Source organism: Saccostrea cucullata, unplaced genomic scaffold, assembly GCF_032062105.1.
Source record: "Saccostrea cucullata isolate Sc308-1 unplaced genomic scaffold, CSIRO_AGI_Scuc_v1 ctg41, whole genome shotgun sequence".
In the NCBI taxonomy this organism is placed as follows: Eukaryota; Metazoa; Mollusca; class Bivalvia; order Ostreida; family Ostreidae; genus Saccostrea; species Saccostrea cuccullata.
Genome location: NW_026930623.1, coordinates 208,702 through 233,024, shown reverse-complemented (window position 1 = coordinate 233,024; position 24,323 = coordinate 208,702). Strand labels below are relative to the sequence as shown.

The following is a 24,323-nucleotide window of genomic DNA, read 5'->3' as shown; positions in this document are numbered from 1 at the left end:
TCCGTATAACTATTTCGTATTTATTTCAAACATTCATCTTGTTGATTTTTTTCAACTTCATGGTCGTTACTGAAATGTAACTTAATTTGCTCTTGCAATCTAGGTTGTGTTCAAATAGGCCGATTTTTCTTCAATCAAAGCTGGTTATTGACAAACAAATGTAACAGGGTTTTCGACAATTTTGTTAAAAGTCTACATGTGTCGCAGTGATGATTTTTTTTATCTATATTTAGTTATATACCAATATACCTTCATCACCTGCTATGGGGTTATGTCACCTATTTGATTTGATACACAAGTCTTAGAGCATTCTCTACGTACGAATAATTTCTCAAACGAGACAAATCACTGAAAATCAGTTGAAAAAACAAACCTATAAACAATCTCGTTTAAGGACATCATTTTGCAAGTTCTCTGGTCGATTCAATGACTTTGTTTAAAAAAAGTTTATAATTAAGTTGAAGACTGACTGACGTTTTTCATGCTGATTATTAAACATCATTACAATTTTTTTCCGTTTTCACCATGGTGAAAAGGAGAACATGGCGGATGTGACCGGTCGGTTGGGGATGCTTACTCCTTATGGCACCTGATCCCACCTCTGATGCTTTAGGGGTCCGTGTTTGCTCTGCTGCCAGTTTGTATTGTTTCAATTAACCTTTCAACTTGATTGTTGTTCGTTTTCTCCATATATATATATCAAGCATACATTTCACATCAAATATATAACATATACAATTCTACTCATGCTACAAGAGGACTTGGTCAAAAAATCACTTATCGTAATCACTGGGCGCTTAAAGTCGTTAGTAATGCACAGTGCCATAACTTGGGATTAATATGTGACAAGTTCTGTAAATAATTGTCAGTGTCTGATGCTGTTAGCCAAACAGATCGGGAACGGTCACCATAAAATACCAACCCAGAACATCAAAATGGGTTCTAAATCAATCCTTCTGTAGTTTATGTACGAACTTTATGTTTAAGGATGTACAGAGTCTAAAGATTTTATTAACTTGATCTTCGAGATCTCTGTATCAATTACAGTGTTTGCTATTTTTGAAGTGATTTAGAACATGGATAGATTGTTAATGGTCAATTCTGCATTTTAACTTTCTAATGATATTCATTCGATATAGCCTAAAAGGGTGCTTTATATCATTTTTAAAAATGCACCCATGTGACAGCGAGAAGAGTAACATGATTGTATATTTCGACAGAGAAGAATAGTAACTGTTTCGTTAATAAGATCTAAGCGAGTTTATTTTTTAACTTTTCACTCAATATTTTCGTCAGACCTTGCTGGTGGTGGGCTTGTAAAGACTGGTCTATTCATTCCGCAGAGGAATTCGAACCCGCGACGTTTGTTTGTAGTTTAACGACCCTCTCGAGGATTTTTCATTCATAAAGAGATGCAGCTACGTGTTTGTGAAGGGCTGCAAATTTGTGCACGGGGTCCTTGAGCAGCACTTGAAGGATCTTTCGCGTACCAGCGCCTACTGCAACACCCTACCTCGGTCTATTCAGCCTTATTAGAAGGACCGGTCTCCACGTCACGCAGTGGAACCCGCAACGTAAGGATCAACTCCGTACTTAGCGACTGTAAGACAAAATTTTAATGCTCTTTCCACTGCTCCACTGATTATTAAGTAGTCGCCCACGTAGAGCAGTTGTTAGAGCGTCTGCTCTAGAGTCGGGAAGTTACGGGTTGATCCTTACATCGCGGGTTCGAATCCCAGTCTGGGTCCTTCAGGTGAGAACGTACTAACCGAGGTCTTGTGTCACAGGAGGTGCTGGCACGAAAACATCCTTAACTGCTCAATGGCCTTTAGTGCTGATTATAGGAAAACAATTGCAGATCTCCACCGGAAAGTGGTGGTGTCTCCATATGAGTGAATATTCTTCAGAAGGACGTTAAACGACGTACAACCAAACATTCTTTGAATACATATAGGTGTAAAATCATCAGTGGCAATGTGTAATAAAGTGTGAAATTCCAATTAAGTTTCATTTAGTTAGTTGTGGATAAGCGATTGAGATACATGTACCTCTTACCGATATGAACGTTCAAAGGGATTCTCCCAAAAGCTTTTTTAATACAAGGCATCAGGAAAAAAAAACATCATTCATGTATGTACAAATTACAATAAAACACGCTTAGAAGAAATGTAAGGGACGGACGATTTTGCTTTGTAAGAAGCGTAATTCGTTAAAGCCAGTAAGTTTACAAATGATATATTTTGAAGTTATGGGTATGAAAATCACTCCGCTTTGAAGGTCAAATCGTTATATGCGTGTTTGCTATATAAGCGAGTTTTGCTGATGAAATAGACTGATCGTCCTTTGAAAAATCTTTAACTGAAATCCGCTTTTTATCAATCGAAATTCAACAGCAAAGTCAGAAATTGTCTACAAAAGTATCTTTCATCAATATTCAACAGCAATATAATATAATAATCAGTTTTTACAATCACATCGTCCGTCCGTCTGTAAACATTTTCGCTTTGAAGGTCAAACTTGGTACAAAGCATCCTTGGGAGAAGAGAAGTTTAAATTGTTAAAATGAAGGGCCAAGTCCTCTTACAAGGGGAGATAATTTAGGGTTGGGTCTAAAAAATCTTCTTCTCAAGAACCACTGGGCCAGGAAAGCTGAAACTTATGTGTAAACATCCTTGGGTAGTGTAGATATTAAATTGTTAAAACCATGACCCCCAGGGGTAGGGCGGGGCCACAATATGAAAACCAAGTTTTACATAGAAATATATAGAACAAATCTTTAAAAATCTTCTTCTCAAGAACCACTGTAGTGTAGATATTAAATTGTTAAAATCATGACCCCCATCACAATAGGGAATCCAAGTTTACATAGAAATATATAGAACAAATCTTCAAAAACCTTCTTCTCAAGAACCACTGGGTCAGGAAAACTGAAACTAATGTGGAAACTTCCTTGGGTAGTGTATATATTAAATTGTTAAAATCATGACCCCCGGGGGTAGGGCGGGGCCACAATAGGGAATCCAAGTTTTACATAAAAATATATAGAACAAATCTTTAAAAATCTTCTTCTCAAGAACCACTGGGCAATATAATATAATAATCAGTTTTTTGAGCTTTTATTTTAAAAATTTAGTTTTTTAAGATAACACATTTCAATCTTTGTGCAATTCATATACATGTATTTATAAAAAATTATTTTGAAACCGCATTTCCTGGATTTTTCTTTGATCATGTTTTACAAGTACTTTATTTCCCCCGAGCTTGATTATATAAATAATGTAATTTTAAGAATAACCGTGTGTAGTATTGTAATCACAGAAAAATTTTTTAGATTGAATCTAAAAATATTAAGAAAATAGATGCTGTTTTTCCCTTATGTACGATGGGGAATGTTTCTAATATACACTCGATCTGAGACATTTTACCTCCGTGTCTCCGGACCACTTTAAATCCTTGAGCAGCATTCAATGCAGGTTCCGACTGCAAAAAAATAAAAAGTGCATCATTTACTCAGACTTTTGAATGGTTGCTGCCAAATTCGATTTCACATTACAGGTCGTATTTAAGCCACCTTGTTTTCTTTTCACGCTGAGCCGTAATTGACACAATGGTAGAATTTCTGTAAAATGTAATTGTTACCACATTCTATGTTTTTCTAAACGTGACTGGAAACCTTAAAGGCCAATACCAAAAGTCTTTTCGCACAACTGCATGCCAATATTGTGACGTAAAGAAAACATGTTCTATAAATTCTGAGGTATTTTATTCATTTCAGGAAAGTGGCAAATTTTATGTAGCTAGTTAATTTCTCCAACTTTTCCATCTGCTAAGCTTTCTAATTGCCACATAAGATGTTTTCAGCCATGTTTAATGGTTAATTTCTGACAATAGTGCAATTTTCAACATTTCAAATTATTCTCAAGTTTCAGATGCCTGAAGAACTTGCTGTAGAGAGCTAAAATATGATTACTGTTATTAAGTTTTAATCTATTACAAAAATTACAGAGAATTATATATACATATTAATTTTTCCACAAAATAAAAAAAAAATCTACCAGTGCGTATATTTTGAGACTGCTGGTGGGGTCAGAAATTCCAATAAACTTTTTTGAATAAATCAAAAACAGTTTAGAATCGCAATGTATATTTTTTTTCAATGCTGACAAAGTTTTATTAACAGCAACTGAGAAATAAACCTATATTGATGTTGAAAAATATTAATTTTGACTACTAGTAAAGGTATCTTTGTGTTGTGTAGGCCTTTCTTCCCTCCCATTTTAATTGTGTGGCTAGTGGGTTCGGTGTTCATTGAAATTGTGCAGATCAAATTCACGGAAACAACTTGTGAGAATGATATTAATTTGAATAATACGTATTTTTTAAAATGGCATTGAACACAAAATTCTTACTTCGTTCAAAAACAAATGGATCTTGAGATATCAGATACACTTAAAGGGTGCTTCAAATTGGTAATTATCAAATACAACTAGAATAAGTGATTTTGTTTTAGTGTGGGAAAGCTGATAAGACTGTAATGGAGAAATTCTCACAGAAACTTGGGCTATGATTTCCAAGCAAAAGAAGGAACCATTGATCATGTCATTAGGAACACTTAGCGGCAATTTTGGTACAACAGTCAAACACCACTCTTGTTATACTGGTGAATTTCGATCCCCTCTCTTTGTGTGTTTTTGCTATTGATCTGGCGCTAATATTACTTTATTTTCATTAATATTGTGTTTTCTGCTCTCCAGCTTTTTCATTCCGATGCCAGCCAATTGCTTCAAAACTACTGATCAAATAGAACAGCAGGGAAAATTGTATTATGTTTCTCAAATTATCTACAAATAGTCGTTATTACAATTGGCTAACCTGGCTGATGGAAATTTTGATTTCTGTTCCCTTTGCAAAGTTTGGAAGTATATATATACAAATACATATAAAATGAATATCGCATGCCATTATATGTGTGTATGTATACATGTACACCTGTACCACGTAATGTGACAAACTTTCCTGAAAAGTAATGCACTTTATAGGTCACCATGCCGTCTGACCATACATAACAAATGAAGAAACAATGATTTTTGCGAAGGTTTTTACAAAACTTATCAAATTTTGCAAATGTTTCCCTAAAAATTAAAATTATCTGAGAAATGTGAATTAAAATTTGTATAAAACAGTTTCGTCACATGAACACAAATTCAACGTTAAGTCGTACATTTAACTACCGACTTAATTTTACAATGAAGAAATAAGTTGTCTACAATCATTAAACAGCGTACTAAATGCTAAATTTAGTTTCATTCATCTGGATATAAACATGGGATGATCATGTGATCAAATTTCTGACAATTCTATTCGGGATATAAATATGGGTTGGTCTTATTTTCAAATTCCTATTAAACGTGAATCGGTATAGATAAATACGGGTGTATAATCAAACTTACCATAATTTCTTCGGGATTCACATGTAGGATATTTTATCACGTGACCTATCCGTATTTTATATTTTCACAAACGTTAGAAAATTATACTTTGATATTTCTTTATTAAAATTACAATGGTAAGTAATAATTTTTTCATTAAAAATTATTCAGCCAAAACCTTTTTTAAATTTTATAGCGAGATATTTCGGCAAAGCATCGGTTTGAAGGGGAATGCTTGATGCTGCAGTAAACCTCATAAATATTTGATATCCAAATTTAAATTGTTATTTTATTATGTGTGTAACCGTGTTTTATGGGTAGTTAGAGAATATTAGTCATGCTCAACTGTTTGATCACAGAATATTATGGTCGACGCTTGATTTTGAGAGAAAACTGGAAGGATCAATCGGAGCCAAAAACAATAAATTTTTTGATTGAGATTGTCACACGAGTGGTTATCGGTGATAAAAATGCATCAAAATGGAAATTGATAAATAAAAGCATTATATCTGATGCACGCTGTACAAAGAGAAAGTCTATGAGGATCGTAACAGTCACAAATTCATCTGGAATGAGACGTGGCACTGGTGAAGCTTTCCCAACTTAATGTCGGTTTTCTTTCATCAGGCGTATCATTAATCACAAGGCTTCTAATTTATTGATCCAGGACAAACCAAAGACAGGGCATTCTTCTACTTTCGTTCCAAGTGTATCTTAATACCATCTACGAAATAGGAAAAAAATCGGAGCATGATGTAAACCACCCCGTCACATCTCCAGGGAAACTTGGAAGTCGTTCAGAATATAATTTGGGTGTAATTGTTTACAATAAAACAACATAACGGGAACTGGAGAATTGAATTTGGGAGGTAATTCTATTCCTCTAGCGCAGCGGGCTATTTTATCGAATAGTCGGACTAGTTAGAGGTCTGGTGGCATGTGTGAAGTAGTGTTCTGTTCATTGACTATCTTTCAGACGTATTAGAAAAGTATCATAAAACATTTTTATGAGCTGTTATGACAATTACATGGATTTTTTATTTTGTGTCTTTCGCCTAGAATTGTTATAAGGTTGAGCGCATGCGCATTGAATTTTTTGGCACGCGATTGTCAGACGACAGAATTATGTTATGGATTCCATGCACCCTTCCTCTAATTAGAGAGGTTTGCAGAGGAATATTCCAATCGTGAACTTGGCTTGATCATGTACGTGTTCGTTAAACATGTTGTTTTAAACAGATGGTAATATTATCTATCTTTGAACTCAGATGAAGCTCAGCGATAGTCAAGAAGTATTTCCGTTGAGCAAAGAGTTAAAGGGAAACCTTGCAAACTCAATCATTCAGCAGGCCTATTAATAGAAACAAACAACGAGATCTTAGCTATGAAACAGATTGCATATATTCTTTCTGGATTATCTGAATGGGAGAAAATGATAGGGAGATTAGTTGTTTTATTGGTTGTCATTCTGGGTGTATCATCAATATCTTTTGAAATTCGTCAGCTGGGACAATCTGTAATTCAACTTAGTTATGGAGAAATAAGAGGACTACTTGTAACTTTCAAGGGCTCACATTGGACCCCTGTCGAAGTGTACAGAGGACTTAAATATGGATCTGTAGGCAATCACAAAGTGTATGACCCGGAATGGAATAAAACACATATTGCTAATAAATGGCTGAGTGTTTGCCCCCAAGAAGACATAAGCCACGAAAATTCTTTAAGAGAGCTTTTAAAGGTGTTGCCACGTTTTCATGTGATTCGCTTGTACCATCGGTCAAATTACACTAAAATGCAAGCTGACGACTGTCTGGCATTGAATGTCTTTCTGCCATCTCGAGGTAAGATCACGATTCACACTTGTATCAGTTCAGTTGATGTTATCACCATTATGTTGTCCAAAGTCAGCTATAAAGCTGACACTTCGATACTGTAGGTAGCATACACATTGGCTCTATCTACTGTGTTTGGGTGCAAATGCACGTGCAGAAGAAAAAAGGGAAAACTATTAATTAGTTGGTTGTCGCACGCTGTACATTTTTTCTACATTGCATGTAAATTATATGCATATTTCCATTAAAGTTGCATAATAATGCTTAATCAATACTAGCTCATGCTACAAATCTGAGGATTTTTAGGAATGATGTGCGTCGTAAAGTCGTATTTTTATCATTTACTTATGATCTATATGCATAAGTCTATTGCAAGTGCAGAGTTGGAAGATGTTTTTATTTCTCAAATATCTCTTCGAGATATAGTGGACTAAAGTAATTATTGCATACTTCATTGTCTTCCCTTGTCTAATGTTGAAAAAGAATTTCATGACTTTGTTTCATAAATCAAATTTGATAAAACAATTATACAGCAGACAAAGACTGGAGACTGCGTTTTAAGTAATTCTGCTGCATGCTTATACCTAAGCATGCATCTAAGACTGTCGCTGGCATAATGAAATTCTAATAACATAAACAAATATAGAGAGATTCAAGGAATGCGTTTCGGGAGCAATAAAATATCTTCTTTTTTATTATTCCGTTCTTTACTTTTAAAAGCATAATAAAAATCGTCGAACCAAAACCCTCGAATTCTTGTGTGGTAAAGTGGTGTCTGGTTTAAAAGACTGGCGCTTTGGTTCTTACGGTATGAGAATGTGTACAATAATTTCTTCACATAAATTTCTTTTCAAAGACAGCCAAGTCTCTCAGCCTGATCACTCATTGATTTTGCAGACGTCTTTCATCTAATTTCTATTTGCTTCTTTTTTTCGTTTCGTTGATATTAGTACTGTTTATGACCGGAAGTTAAGTTAAGAAATATTTTGTAAGTATTTTATCGTCTGGTTAATGGAATTTTGCAGATAATGACCAAACCAATGGATCTAACATTGTGGTTTTCCTAGCTGATAATTTGTTTGCACTGATTCTTAGCACCCACAGTCATTGACAGACCAAAAATAAAATGCGCCAGCCGCGCAATGACCAAATGTGGATGTTGAACATTTGCGAAAACTCCAGTTTATTGTGTTTTTCTATAAAGGTTTGTTAGAAGACTATATTTGATAACAGAATACCAGAGGGGAAAAACGTTCAAGCCCTAATCCGCTCGCGCGTTAGGTATTTTTTCCTGAAATTTAAAACTGTCTGCGCTGTCGGAAAATTATTAATAATTATGATTAATATTTCACGATTGTGTAACACTTAATTTGTGATGGAACGTAGTTGTAAATGGCGGACCTGACAAAATGCCATTTTATTTTTCAATCAAGACTTTGAGGATTTCAACACAGTTTATTTATGCAATTGTTTCCTGTCCGTATCTGTGTTATTTGTTACACCCTCAAAGGATTTAAATGCTTGTACATTTATGAGAATAAATTCAGTTATTGTCAAGCTATAATTTCCTGTAATTATATGCACAATTTGGCAATGCAGTGTAATCCAGAACTTGCTATTTATTTGGATAGCTATAGGTACATTGAGAACATGATTTAAAAAAATCCATAATTCTTTTTACCGCCAATTAATAAACTAAATCCTTTATTATTCATGTCAGTATCAGTTTGCTGAAATTGCTGAACGAGCAGTTTTGGTCACATGTAGCTTTTTAAATCTGTGGACTTCACCTATTTTACATTAAGCTTCGCATGTTCACGCAACTAGAGTACATGTAGATAGCACAATTTCTTGACGTTCCCTTGGGTAGAAAGATGGAAAACACGTTAAAGTTTCAATTTAATTTAACGAAAAAATTTTTTAAAGAAAATAATTACAGGGAAATTTGAAAAGCAATTCAACTGCACGTCCAGTGAAAACCGAATACTCATTCCACGCGCAGGAAATATTTGATTTCTCACATGTACTGTTAATTTGTGATTATTTTTGACAGAATGGCAATGAATTTCCCTTGATCATTAAATTTGAAGAGCAAGTGTTTCTTTTTAAATTGAAAGAATGGTCGTGACAACTGCCATAAATGCTGCAAACTGAAGTTTTTATAAATAAACATATCGACTATCATACGTAATTTGGTGCAAAAATATCAAAACTTGAACACGTGATTTGGCGTGGAACTGACGTGAAATGCTCTCCAAAACAAGGATCTATTTTGTAATGATGAAGAACGTTTGAGGCGTTTTCACACAATTAATGCCAAATATTTTATTCAAAATATACAAAGTAAATACTAGATAGAAATCCAGTTCTTGGAAAGACGATCTGGGTCGTATGTACCGTATGACACAATTCCAGGACTCATCTTCCAGTTTCAGCGAGGATTGATAATAACTACATAAGAAACTTGATTATAGTACATCATCAAAGAAAAGAGATTGTACCAATTCTCTGGGAGGGTTGTGGGTTTATTACTGCGAGAAATCAAATATTTGCAACCTATGGATTTTTATTTCCCTTAAGAGCATCATACATCGATTATTTCCCTTTCGAGCGCCGTATCAACTATCGATAAATACTATACTGGCGGTCAAAGACTTGTTTTGCTTCAATCCCAAGGCAAGGTTTTTGGAAAATGAGATTTTCACATTTTCAGTATATTAAATTTGTGGTAAAATCTTTATGTTCAAAGTTTATTTGATGGTGGTGTGTGGGGACCTATTATATTGTGCTTCAATATACCAATTCTTTTTTTTTTTTTACACGTAACTATCTTTCTTTAATTATAATCATTTTTATTGTATATAAAATCTGACAAGAAAGACAAAGTGCATCCTTCCTATCCTTCCTAACAGTGGTACAAAATTCAAAAGTGATGTAGAAATTAATTTGAAGCATTTTTAATTAAATTAGATATTAGCAACCATTGGGGAGAGATGATACCCCATCATTTTTAACATGTTATAATTAAAGTTGGTAAAACCATATGGTAAGTTCAAGTAAAATTTAATATTATTTAGGCAAAGGATTTTAATTATTTATTTAAAGTTAATTAAATACCGGGTAAACTTGGGACAAATGAATGTTTCACAAAATAAGAAATTAGAACTAACAAATACCACCGACAGCTTGATAGATGGTCAATGCCTTGTAAACGGCGTGCTGGTATTTATCTTGGCGAGATTCTATTTTTTACCGGAATAACTCGCATATTTACATGCGATACATGTTAATAATACATGATAACTGGTTTCTATAAAGCTTCAGATAAAGAGAGAGATACTATAGGGCTGTTCTGAGACAGATTTCTAAGCACTTGACGTGTAGCACTCTCCATTTCTGACACATGGCTTGATTCCCTTCTAATTTGTTTACGGTTGCAATGATGTTAAGTAGGTTTTGCTCACTTTTCAAGAGAATAAACTGACATTGTTTCAATCACTTTGAGGATTTCTGAAGAGTTTCGCGTGTCATTTCTGAATGAAAACGACAGAGAAAGGTGTTTCCTAATAGTACAATCGTAAACACACTTAAACCAGTGTAAAGAAGAGCAATTAGACTAGTATCTACACGGCCCAGTATTTTTATACAACATCATATAAATATGAACATCTTTTTAAATTGTGTACGGAGGCTCTTATTTAATTATGTACTTAGTATTTCAAAGGATTTATGAAGACCGGGATGACTTTACACCATTTTGATTTAATGCAACAATGAATAACCAGTACGTAATAAAGTTCTGTTTAAGAATTTCAATTAGATGTAAATTTTTACTCTTTTTTTATGTCTCCCTTCGAAGAAGAGAGGGAATATTGCTTTGCTGCTGTCGGTCGGTCTGCCTATCGGTTTACTATTAGTTTCCGTTCATTTTCTTAGCAGAGGTTGCAAATATGGAAATAAAATTTAATACTATACAGATTTATCAGAATATCTTGGTCAAGTTCTGTTTTGGGTACGATCGGGTCATTTTGGACAGAGTTATGCCCTTTGAACTCTGAAAAATTCCAATCATTTGCAGTTTTTGTTCATTTTCTTTGCAGAGGTTCAACATATTGACATGAAATTTAGTATACAGATTTATCAGAAGAATATCATCTAGGGGAAGCTCTGTTTTGGGCAAGATCGAGCCATCTCGGATAGAATTATGCCCCTTGGACTTTTAGAAAAATTCCAATTATTTGCAGTTTCTGTTCATTTTCTTTGCACAGGTTGCACATATTGAGATGAAATCTGCTATACAGATTACTCATAACAATATCTAGGTCAAGTTATGTTTTAGGTACGATCAAACGACTTTGGACAGAGTTATGTTACTTGGAAAAATTCCCATTATTAAGGGAAAGGGAGGGGGGGGGGATCTTAAGTGTTTTACAAACATCTCTTGTTCTCTTTTCTTGTTGTTAATTTTTTTACTCAGATCCAGGGATATGTAGTTTAAGCCCTGTCTGTCCGCAAAAATTTTAAACTTCCACTTAACTTTTACTTTTGAGTGGATGGGACTATGGCTTTCATATTCAACAAGTGTATGCCTTGTGACAAGACCTTTCACCAAATTTGACGTTGGAGTTTGACATACGTTTTGGAAAAATATAACCAAACTATAACCATGGCCATAAGTTTTGAACAGTTGGGTATTTCATACTTCGCATGTATATTCATGGTGAAAAGACCTTTCGATGGATTTAAACATAGGCGTAGTCACGGGGGGGGGGGGGCAGCGGGGGCACTAGCCCCCCCACTTTCAGATGTGGGGGGGGGGGCAAGAGTATGTCTGTGCCCCCCCCACTTTTTAATGAATGACAAAATAACAGCTATTTTGAATTAATATCAATATATAGTTGTGTAGAAAAATTGGAATTGAAAGTAACTTGCCTTTGAAAAAAAGTTGACCACTACCCCCCCCCCCCCCAACCTTGTCAAAGAATTTCTGGACTTGAGCCCCCCCCCCCCACTTTTAAGTTTGTGACTACGCCTCTGGATTTAAATATTACCTATTAGCAATGAATTTTCTCCCTCAATTACGGCATTGAATACAAAAAAGCTGCAGATTTATTTTTTCAGATGACTGTATACGAGACTACAATGTACTCAAGTACATGTATTTGAAACCTAATAAAACGTTTCATAATTGCGTTTTATATTGCAAAATTGGATTGACCATATAGTTATATATTAACCATTTTTGGAGCTAATAATCTGGAATATTAAGATTTTTTTTGGACTTGGACAGAAAAAAGAATATATTGACAACTGAGTCGCAATATTGCATTGTACAAGTATTTTTTTTGAGGCGCATCGTTTTCGATGCAGCCGCATTGCGATCACCCAGCATTTCTTTCTTGTTTACAGCGGCGGCAAAGGACTCAATAATATTGATTCTTATCACGCTATTGAAAATAGTGCCAATGTATATTGACAAGTTGGCGATATCCATAATCTAATTTTAAACAGCAAATAACATAAAATCACACACATAAATGTTGTTTTTACTTTGAATCAATAAAGGTTACGAAAAACAAACAATTAAAAACAAAGAGAGAAAACATCAACAAACGAAGGAGCTTATCTGCACGTGCACTGCGCGGAGAAAGATCTATTTGCATAAGAACAGCTCGTACTATAAATTATTCGGTTTTGTAAGGTGCAATTATTTGTATTCCTATCAGGAAGCATCACTAACGTTATTTTAAAAAATGTATCACTAGCAATTGAGACATAGAAACAGAATCGTTGTTTTTTTTAAATAAAGGGGATGTTATTATTTTTACTCGAGTAAACGAATAGTAAGATGTACATAAAATTCTTAAATTAATAATAAATTCTTGCACAAGCGCCACCTATCGGGAAAATATTTCCACGAGGTCACAAACAGCGATATGATCGGATATTGGTGAAATGTCAGTTAAATGTGGTGATTGACTAATAAAAACTGCAATTACTGTGAATTTCAATTTATAGTGTTTCTAATACCTTATAAACATAGACTTTTTAAAAGTTCAATCCTAACCGCTAAGGTTTCATACCTAAAATTATATCGAAAATATTGGAGGGAATCGCCGCAATTGAGGGGTTCATAATAAACCGTGTACCAAGCCGGATTGTTTTTATTTAGTCCTGTATTATTTTTATGACCATTTCATGTTTATAACTATTGTGCCATTTTGATTGAGAAAAAGAAGTTAAAAACAAAGTTTTGATATTTATAAAAGTGCACATAATGAAAGAAACTGAAATAATTTAGATATGAAATTATGTAGAATTATTCAATAATCATTACTTCACAGTAATTTCTATAATGTCATTCATTATTTCATCTCCGATTCCTACTATGCTAATAGTCAAAGAATAAAATTTAAAAAAAAATTAAAATATGATTAAAATCAATAATGAATTAATTAAATATCAATTAATCATAATTGATATAACAGACTATTTTTTTTCACCCTCCTGATCGACTGGCTAAAAATGCCATGGCTCAATTGTTCGAACCTCAAAGAAACCTTACTTAATTTTTTTTTATCCTTATAACTGGTTTATTTCATTCACTTAACATTTACGTTGAATTTTTCTAAGAAGAAAAAGTTTTATACCCTCACTGCGATGCGCCTCTCAGGCCATCAGGCCTTTGATTTTCCTTCTCTTTTAACTGGATTACGTTAAGCGTAGAGCTTATGTGAAAAGTGTCCCCTGTCTGTTTGTCTCTCTACAGCTTAGCTGTTCCTTTGTCTTTTAATGAAATATATAGAGATAATGAACAGTATTCAAGCTCATAAGTCTATAAAAAATACAAAATAGGAACAGAGCAAACACAGACCTCCAAAACATCAGAGTTGGGATCAGGTACTATAGAGAATTGAACATCCCTTCTGACTGGTCACACCCGCCGTTTGCTCATTGTCATGATCGGGAAACAACAGAAAAATCCGTCGTAACAATTTTCAAAATGCTAATCCGTTCACACAAATTATTAATGCTTTTTGATTTGAAATCTTAGAACAGAAATGTACGAAAACTTTGTAACTATATTATACTCTATTGTTCTTTATGTCGGTATTTAATTTTGATAAAGGATGATACCATGGTTACTAACAGCAAACATCTTATTTAACCCCCCCCCCCCAAAAAAAAAACTATTGTAAGGCACAGCTTCTTTTCTTCCACTATTAAAACCAGAAGTCTCTGTCGAGACTGAAGCTCTACTGGTTTGTACTTATAGTAAAGAAAAAGTAGCAGTTGGGATATAAAACTTTACAAAAGCAAGAAACAGAATATTGACAAAAACCGATACACAGAATTATGTATCTTGGTGTAGTCTACTTGTGTGCCAAGTTATATTGAAATCAGACCAAAACTGTAGGAGGAGTAGCATTTTAAATGTATTTAAAAGAAATTTCTTTTTTTAAAAAGTAACAACAGCAACACCATTCATTGAAACAAAAACCTATATACAGAATTATGTATCTTAGTGTAGTCTACTTGTGTGCCAAGTTATATTGAAATCAGACCAAAACTGTAGGAGGAGGAGCATTTTGAAAGTATTTTGTTAAATTCTATTTTTAGTAACAATGGCAACACCGTGCATCGAAACCAAAAACTGCCAAATAGAATTATGTATCTTTGTGTAGTCTACTTGTGTGCCAAGTTATATTGAAATCAGATTTTAATTGTAGGAGGAGAAGCATTTTGAATGATTTTAACAAAAATTTCTAATTTTAGTAACAACGGCAACACCGTGCATTGAAATCAAAAACCGATACACAGAATAATTATTATGTATCTATTCTTAGTGTAGTCTACTTGTGTGCCAAGTTATACTGAAATCAGACCAAAACTGTAGGAGGAGTAGCATTTTGAAAAATTGTTTACAGACGGAGAGACAGACAGACAGACGGACGGACGACGGACGCATTACTATCGCATAAGCTCTTCTGGTCTCTGACCAGTAGAGCTAAAAAGATATTACTTTAAATTTTTCTCACAATTTTGTTGATATTCAAGCATTCGGATTAACGAGTTTTATCTGCATGTTTTTCATTTTTAGTTACGTATTTAGCCTACCCAAATATACAAAAAAACGGATATTTCAACCTCCTTGAAATAGACTCAAACTGTCTGAACATTAAAATTGCTGTAGCGATTAGAAAAAGTAATATAACTTTGGCTCTCTATTTAATCATTTGCTAAAACGAAATGGAACGTGATTAGCTTTGAAGTTCCCTCTCTGAGACAAAGCAGTGTTCGAGAAAGCCTCGCTTCCTGTGAAATTTGGTCTTTGTAATAGTTGATTAGATAACGTCTGCAGGAAAAAACCGCACCGCGCTACTGCATCAGCATCTTATGTCAAGTTCTGTAGTCCTAAATTATGAATTGATACGGCATTCTGTATTCGAAAGGCCTCGTTAAATGAATATGAAAGGGTTCGTTTTCTTCTTCGGTGTTTACACTTATTGCTGCATTAAAGATTTCCATTAGTGGATTAGATTCGGGGCGAATTAATGCAAGTCAGAATATTGGTTAATGTAAAACTTTAATCAAAGCATCTGCACTTAATAGCTTTATAAAATAAATAAACCTAATGCAGATTTTCGAAAAAGTATTGGCTTGAAAATAACCCAGGAGAACTGTATAAGTTTCAATTAGTCCATAACTTAATTTAAGCTAAATTGAAAAATATCTATCCTTATAAAAAAAATCATCATTGATTACGGTACCTAAATCATATAGCGTATAAAGCAAATAAGAAAAAAAGGTATTCTTTTTGCTTCGACGATAAAAATTTTCGAAAATTCAATAAAAACATGTGCATCTTCAGAATACTTCTATTATGGTGTCGAAACGGATACACATACGGCCATAACGTTTAACGTAGCTAAATGGTTTTCCGGCCTCTTTGTTGATGAGACCATAGACGTGTTTTAAATAGATTTTATTCTGTTTTCTGTTGAAAAGAAATTAAATGAACTCCCTTTATTTTTATCGTCAACAAATTAACCCAAAGCATTTTGAATCATCTCAAGTTTCTGTTTTCGATTCGCGATCTTTTGGGAGAAATAATAATCAGAGGAGATATGCCGTTTTGTCTGTGATAATTCATTTGCAAACTTGACCGATTTAAAACGCGATAATGAGTCCCGTGAGTAAATATTCCCTGAAGCACAACTGAAAGTAATTTGTGAAATAAAGATAACTCAATTTTCGTTTTATAATGGCAAATCCAGACTTTATTATTATTTTTTTTTTTAAGTTTAGACATTTGAGCAATATTTCTTTTAATATTTGATTTCTCGATAGATAATTATGCTGATATGGACACCGGAAAGCGGAGCATCCCCTCTCATAGAAATCTAGAGCTTATAAATCATGACATTAAAAAATCGACCCCCCCAAAAAAAAAAAAATTGCACATAATTTTGACACTGTGACAAAATCTTTACAAAATTCTCCACCTGGAAAATATCATTTAAGTTAATTATGTTAGTATTAATTCTATGAGAAATATTGCTTTTTTTCTTAAAGTTTGTTTAACATGTATTAATCCAGAAGAGCGATTGATTACAACAAGTCTCGAAGAATGATGACTCAGGCCCTGGTATTTTATCAGTGAATTGTTCAGATATTGAAAGATTCATTTGATTTTCAGTTTCTTTCCGATTTTTGCAGAATGGACAGATACCACGCCTTTTGCCGTAATGGTTTTCGTCCATGGTGAATCTTACGAAATAGGGACCGGAAATGCCTATGATGGTAGCGTATTGGCGAGTTACGGCGATGTGATAGTCATAACCATTAACTATAGACTAGGCGTTCTTGGTGAGTACCATTAACTATAGACTAGGCGTTCTTGTTGAGTATTACAGCATTCTCTTTAATCAGTTCCACATTAAAACAAAACGTCTGACGTCATCCTACAGTTGTTAATACTGAGTTATGTACAATGAAGAAACATTCGATTCAGAATCGGGTCAGTTTCCGTATTCTTTTACTTTTTTCTTAAGCCGATACCGCAATTTTATTTATTTCGATGTTTTGTATTCATTTTCTGGGGTAAAATTGCTGTGTTACGAGAATCTGACTTTACAAATTAGATGCCGTTGGCATATATCAAAGCAAAGTCGTCATAGTGACGTGTCAGTCTGACTTCTTCTGGAGTGTAATTCCTAATAATTGAATGGATCTCTTTTATTAAAAATTCTATCCGAATTAAGGAAATTGTATGTTATTCTTCATTTCCTTTCATGAATAAAAGCACAGTATTTCATTTTAAACATTTTTTTCGAAACATTAACGATAGAATTTACTTCACTAATAAAGAAAAACAAAACGCGTTTCAAATAACAGTTGATGTACTCGCGCTTCTTTTTGTCGTGTTTAAAAGATTATTATGCAAGCTTTGATAATATTTGTTATAAAACTTAACACATTAAATGGATCGGTATTCGGGGAGACAAATGAAAAATAAAATTTTAAAATACATGTATTTTTGAGGCGCATCGTTTTCGATGCAGCCTCATTGCGATCACCTGGCAATTTTTTCTCATCTAAACTGCGGCGGCAAAGGACTCAACAATATTGATTCTTTAAAACACGTTATTAAAAATAGTGCTAATGTACATTGACAAATTGGCGATATCCATTGTTAATTTTAAACAGCTTATAAAATAAAATCTCACACATACATGTTGTTTTTACTTTGAATCAACAGAGGTTGCGAAGAATTAGAAAATAAACAATCAAAACAAAGAGAGAAAACATCAACAAATGTGCACTGCGCGGAGTAAGACCTATTTGCATAACAACAGCTGTACTATAAATTACTCGATTTTGTATTATAATAAACCGTATACCACGCCCGATTGTTTATTTTAGTCCCGTATAATTTATTTTCATGTATATAACATATATATTGTGCCACTTATACACATTATTTATAAAAGTGCACATAATGACAGAAACTGAAATAATTCAGATATGAAATTATATAAAATTAATATTCAATAATCATTACTAGTAATTTCTATATTGACATTCTTTATTCTATCTTCCTAAAAGTAAAAGACAATTAAAAATAAAATTTTATTTCAAATAAAAAATGTTTTTCATGTATTTTTTAAATAAAGTTATACAAAGTTGAAATTTCATGACCATGTAAGCATATGACTTTTGTGATGTTTTCTAACAATACGACCCCTTCCTTAATATGGTAGCATCATATATTCATATAGCTATAGTTGGAAGTTGAATATCCTTTTAAATCCAAAAATGGTTTAGTTCAATAACCTGTTCTATCTTAATAACTCGTTGTTTCTGCTATTTATTTTTTTGTTAAGAAGTGCGTTCATTATTTTTCGCTTTTCATCACATTTTGTCTCGTTTTGTTGGCTTATTAGAATATGGTATTATATTCATTACAAAAAACACAGAATTTCAAGTTATTTGCAAAATCGAGCTGTTATTTTTTAAAGATTTTGATCAGCTTGTATATGCAATGTATAATGAGAAATCTTACGCAAATTTTAGTCTTTTTAATTTTTTCTTAAGAAAAAGAACTTTTGATGAACAGTGTAATATCAACTTCATATATATATGAATTAAATTTGGGATTGATTGCTCTAGCCTCTTAGGTATCATTCTTCTTATTTCCTGTTAAGGTTTGCTCTATCCTGCTTATCTTGTTCCTTGTTAAGGTTTTCTCTATCTTGCTTATCATCTTTCCTGTACAGGTTTCCTTAACACCGGGCACAGCTCAGCTCAGGGTAACCAAGCTCTGATGGACATCCTGGCCGTGCTGCAGTGGATCCAGGACAATATTGCAGCATTCAACGGAGATCCCAAAAAGGTCACGCTGTTTGGTCACGGGCACGGAGCCGCCCTCGTCAACATTTTAATGCTCTCCTCGTTATCAGAAAAAGGTACTCCTGCTCATTCCCTATATGCATTGTTACATTGTATAAATTATTTATTGACTGCCATCTGGTAAGTAAAAACAAAATATAATACGGCGAATATAGACAGAAGATACTATATTACCGGTAGACATTGTGTATTACCACAGATGTTGTTTGCCTTTTTGTAGGAAAATATTTTCAAAGAGCTGTTATCCAGAGTGGATCAGCACTGAGTCCGTGGGCGGTGTCTTATGACTCTCACTCCTGCGCTCATTGGCTAGCCCGGAATGTCAACTGTTCCAGCTTCACCAATGACGTCGAGGGTCTCACAAAGTGCCTCAAAAGTCGAAGTGCTCAGGACCTGGTAAACAGCTCGCCAGCAGCCCCGAAGTATTACTCATGTATGGCCCCTTCTCCTAATCCTTATGGTGAAATTTTCAAGGACTCGGTGGAAAATTTAATGAAACAATCACACAATACTTTTACTACAATTCCTGTTATTTTTGGGGTAACCAGCAGCGAAGCTTATATGTATCTAAAACAAAAAGAACTCACTAATGGAATCAGTGAAGAAAGGAAGTCAGAGATACTTCGGACGTTTGTTTTGAATAACTTCCGCTTTAATCGTCAAAAAATTTACGAAGTTTTGTATCATCAGTATACGTCATGGGACACCGTACAAGATGATTTCACGCGAAGAGACAACGTTTTACAGCTATTGAGTGACGGCTTATACGTTGCTCCATTGATTAGAATGACACAACAGCATTCTTTGAACACAGATACTTACTTCTATGCCTTTACACATGCCACAGTATCGGACACTGCTCAGTATCATAACTGGACAAGCGCGGTCCACGGGGATGAGCTGGCCTACGTCTTCGGAGCTCCTCTAGTAGAGGGCGTGACACCTTTCTCGGACAAATTCACCCAGGTGGAGAAAGAAATCAGCAAGACAATGATGTCGTACTGGACAAACTTTGCCAAAACAGGGTAATCGTTTATTTTTTTTTATGATTGCCATTAAGATTTTCAGGTAGATTCTTTGCTGCCCATAACTAAAAGCTATTGTATTGTTATTTCAGTGACCCTAACAAACATGACGGTGAGTTGACATTTGAACAGAAAATTCGCAGTAGCCCGGGTTGGCCAAAGTATGACAGGAATCAGCAGATGTTTCTTCACTTTGGTAAGCATTGCATTTACAATAGTTTTTACCATAAACTAGCTGATAATGATGATTCGCAGTTCGCACAAACGTGTTTATTTTGAAAATTAATTAAGTTAAAATTTTATAGAGAGATTCATGCATTATATTTGGCTCTACAGCTAAATAACTATTATGGTTCGTTTTAGGAGTACATGTACGCTAATGCTAAATGTCATTGGGCATATTGCCACAAAATGTATGCAGCGTTAAAATCTAATGACTTAATGAAAACAAGTAAATGTAATCACTTAGGCAAATAAAAAATAATTAGCAATCAGTGCAAGAGACATGCACGATGTTTCCAGACAACTTTATGTTTTTTACGCATATTTCAGGTTCAAATACTTCAGTGTCGAGTCATTACAGAGGGAAACAATTATCGCTTTGGTTAGATCTGATTCCTAAACTAAACAAACCGATGAAGCCAGTATCTGACCCGAGAGAACATGAACTTAGAGACCAAAACAACATGGCGACCTTTGATGAACCTCACAGGCTGACTACAAATTTCAAAAAAATATTCCCACCCCACCCACCAATCCCTCCCTCACCACCCCCATTTGACAGTAACGGGGGATATTACCACCATGATGACGCTGGTAATTCCAGCAAAGAGAAGAGGAAGAGAGAAGACTCTCTGGAACAGACAAAGCCCCCCTCAGAACACCAAGCCGGCCAGGAGTCGAAGCTTAGTAACTCCGTACCTTTAAGTATCACCGTAGCTATTGGATGTTCGCTGTTATTCATAAATATATTACTATTTTCTGCTGTTTATTACCAAAGACGGAGGATACAAAGATTAAACAGAGAGGCAATAGAGCAGGAACACATTGATCCAGATGATTTCCCAGATGAAGGACACAAAACACAGAAAGAGGAAACAGTAATGAAGGAACCACCCGACCGTGAGCCAGATGTTGACCTTAATAGTAAACCTAACATTCAAAGTAATCCTTTATATTCTGTGATAAGTAAGACTCCCAGTGACGTTGCCCAAGAATCATCGCACGAATCGTTGTCAACTTTATCGTGCGCTTCATCGGGTGTTAACCAAAAGAACGTTTTAAATCATAAATCGAGTGTTCCACCCACTCTTACAAAAGACGCCCCCGTGATACAAAAAGACCCTCCTCTAGGCAATATATCAAATTCCAAATATGCAGCGAATAATACCAAATCAAAAGATAAAATGAACAATATTCGAAATTCAACAACAACAAATGATACGATAACGCTTGTCTGACAATGATGTAATGTTATTGTCTTTTAACTTGATTACAGATTGGTAGAGTGCAATTACGTCTTCTATTTATCATATTATCATGATCATATTATCCATCTATGTTTTATGTCTGAGAGCAGTAGAATTGAGGAAAACCAAAATTATGATGGCATTTTTAACGAGTTAGAAATTGTGTACAAATTAAATTATATTGCGTCGTTTTTATATGTCACTAAATCATTGCTTCTTGTTGTTAAGTCATCAATTATTTTTTGTATGCATATAAAAAAAATAAAGAAAAATTTCAATGGTTTGCCATATGCTTCTTAAGGCCGGTATACACGGTAAGATTTGTATTATAAGATTTGTATTATAATACAAAATCTTACTGTGTATACACTCTTAATACAGTGTATCATAAGATTTTGTATTATAATACAAATCCTATAATACAAATCTTACCGTGTATACCGGCCTTTAAGAATAGAGCAATGCTCTATTTCCTAATACAAATCTTAACTTACCTATCACTTTCAACCAATGAAATGAAATGGCACATCAATTATTTTTTGTATGCAAGCAGTGCATAGCACGATAAAAATCAAAAATCCTCCATTTTTATTACTTTGACAGAGAGAAAATTTCAATCTTGTAAGATTTGCCATATTATAATACAAAAGTATTATAATACTTGTATTATACTTAAACCTTCCGGCCTTTAAACCTTCTAAGTGTGTTGATCTTTGTTTGGCCGTGGTCTTTCATTATTTAATACAATATCTATCAGAAAATAGCGAGCCTCCCATAATGTATCATTTATGTTGATTCGGCCATCTTGCATTTAGGAAATAACTTGAAGAGAAAAAGGTCGGATAAAGAGGTATAGAATTTCAACAATTCATAACCCAAGGCTGAAAGAAATACAAGAGACCCATGGGCCTTATAGGTCACCTGAGCATCATGCAACAACTTTCAAATGATTGACTTTGGTTCATGTTTTAAGCTATGGCATTCACAATTTTGAAATAGGCACCATTTCTAATCATAACTATACAATTAGCAATTGTTTAGTTTGTTTACTTAATACCCATAATATCATGGTAGGGGAACAAAAATGCATGTCAACTAATCAGTAATATTCAGCAATAATCAGGAGTGCCCCTATCACACATGAACCCCTGAGCCTAGGTCTACACATTGCAAAATTTTTGAAAAGGCACACTTGCTTATCACAAATGTTTGATTAATACCAAGGAGCAGATTTCAAACAATTCATTTTCAGTATATAAGTAGAGCCCCCCCCCCCCCTTTTGGTATCCCAGGCCCATGGGCGATGAAATTCACAATTCTGGAAGAAGAGCCCTTGCACTTCATAACTATATAAATATTTCATCTGCTTATTACCCAGGAGTAGAGAAAAAGATTTTCATAGATGTAATGTATTATCACTATATAATCATTATAGAGCCACGCCCTAACACCATAACCCCTAACCATGGGGTCATAAAATTCACAATTTAGTAGAAGCACTCTTGCTCATCAGAACTATGTACTTAGTTAGTTTACTTCATACCTAGGACAAGAGAAGAAGATTTTGAAAGATTTAATGCATTTTCACTATATAGTCAATAGAACCCCGCCCTAACACAAGAATCCCTGATCCTGGGGCCATAAAATTCACAATTTTGGTAGAGGCACTCTTGCCCATCAGAACTATGTACTTAGTTAGTTTACTTAATTCCTAGGACAAGAGAAGAAGATTTTCAAAGATTTAATGCATCTTCACCATATAGTCAATAGAGCCCCGCCCTTACACCAGAATCCCTGACCCAGGGGCCAAAAAATTCACAATTTTTGTAGAGACACTCTTGCTCATCATAACTATGTACTATGTATTTTCAAAGAAATAATGCATTTCCACTATGTAATCAATACAGCCCCGCCCTAACACCATAATCCCTGACCCTGGGTCCATAAAATTCACAATTTTGGTAGAAACTCTCTTGCTCATCATAACTTTGTACTTAATTAGTTTATTTATTACCCAGTAGCAGAGAAGAAGATTTTCAAAGAAATCATGCATTTTCACTATATAATCAATAGAGCCCCACCCTAAGTTCCTAACACCAGAACACCCAACCCAGGGGGTCATGAAATTCACAATTTTGGAAGAGGCAGCCTTATTTAACACATAACTATGTACTTGGTTAGTTTATTTAATACTCAGGAGCAAAGAAGAAGATTTTCAAAGAAATAATTCATTTTCACTATATAATCTATATAGCCTCCCCCCCCCCCCCGCCACTAAAACCCCTGACCATAGGACCATTAGATTCACAATTTTAGAAGAGGCATCCTTATTCAACATAACTATGCACTTAGTTAGTTTATTTAAAGCCCACGAGCAGAAAAGAAGAATATCAAAGACATAATGCATTTTCACTATATAATCTATATAGCCCCGCCTTGCCACTAGAACCCCTGACCCTGGGCCCAATAGTTTTACAATTTTAGAAGAGGCAGCCTTATTCAACATAACTTTGCACTTGGTTAGATTATTTAATGCCCGCAAACAGAAAAGAAGAATATCAAAGAATTATTGCATTTTCACTATAATAATCTATATAGCCCCGCCCTAGCACTAGAACCCCTGACCCTGGCATGGGGTCATTAAGGTGGCTCATT

The 24,323-nt window shown here is 34.4% G+C and overlaps 1 protein-coding gene across 4 annotated transcripts in view; it reads left to right on the top strand.

Moving 5' to 3' along the window:
- Nucleotides 1-21,946, top strand: part of LOC134229339 (neuroligin-4, X-linked-like) — a 59,447-nt gene extending 37,501 nt beyond the window's left edge. For 3 of the 4 annotated variants that reach the window (XM_062711080.1, XM_062711079.1, XM_062711077.1), the window contains exons 2-6: nucleotides 16,982-17,131; nucleotides 19,042-19,230; nucleotides 19,395-20,199; nucleotides 20,292-20,395; nucleotides 20,752-21,946. In XM_062711080.1, coding sequence (XP_062567064.1) covers nucleotides 16,982-17,131; nucleotides 19,042-19,230; nucleotides 19,395-20,199; nucleotides 20,292-20,395; nucleotides 20,752-21,659 — 2,156 coding nt within the window. In that variant the 3' untranslated portion in view covers nucleotides 21,660-21,946. Of the gene's footprint in view, nucleotides 1-6,033; nucleotides 7,271-16,981; nucleotides 17,132-19,041; nucleotides 19,231-19,394; nucleotides 20,200-20,291; nucleotides 20,396-20,751 lie in introns of those variants that run through there. The other variant, XM_062711078.1, reaches the window with a different exon arrangement.
- Nucleotides 21,947-24,323: the final 2,377 nt, after the last annotated feature.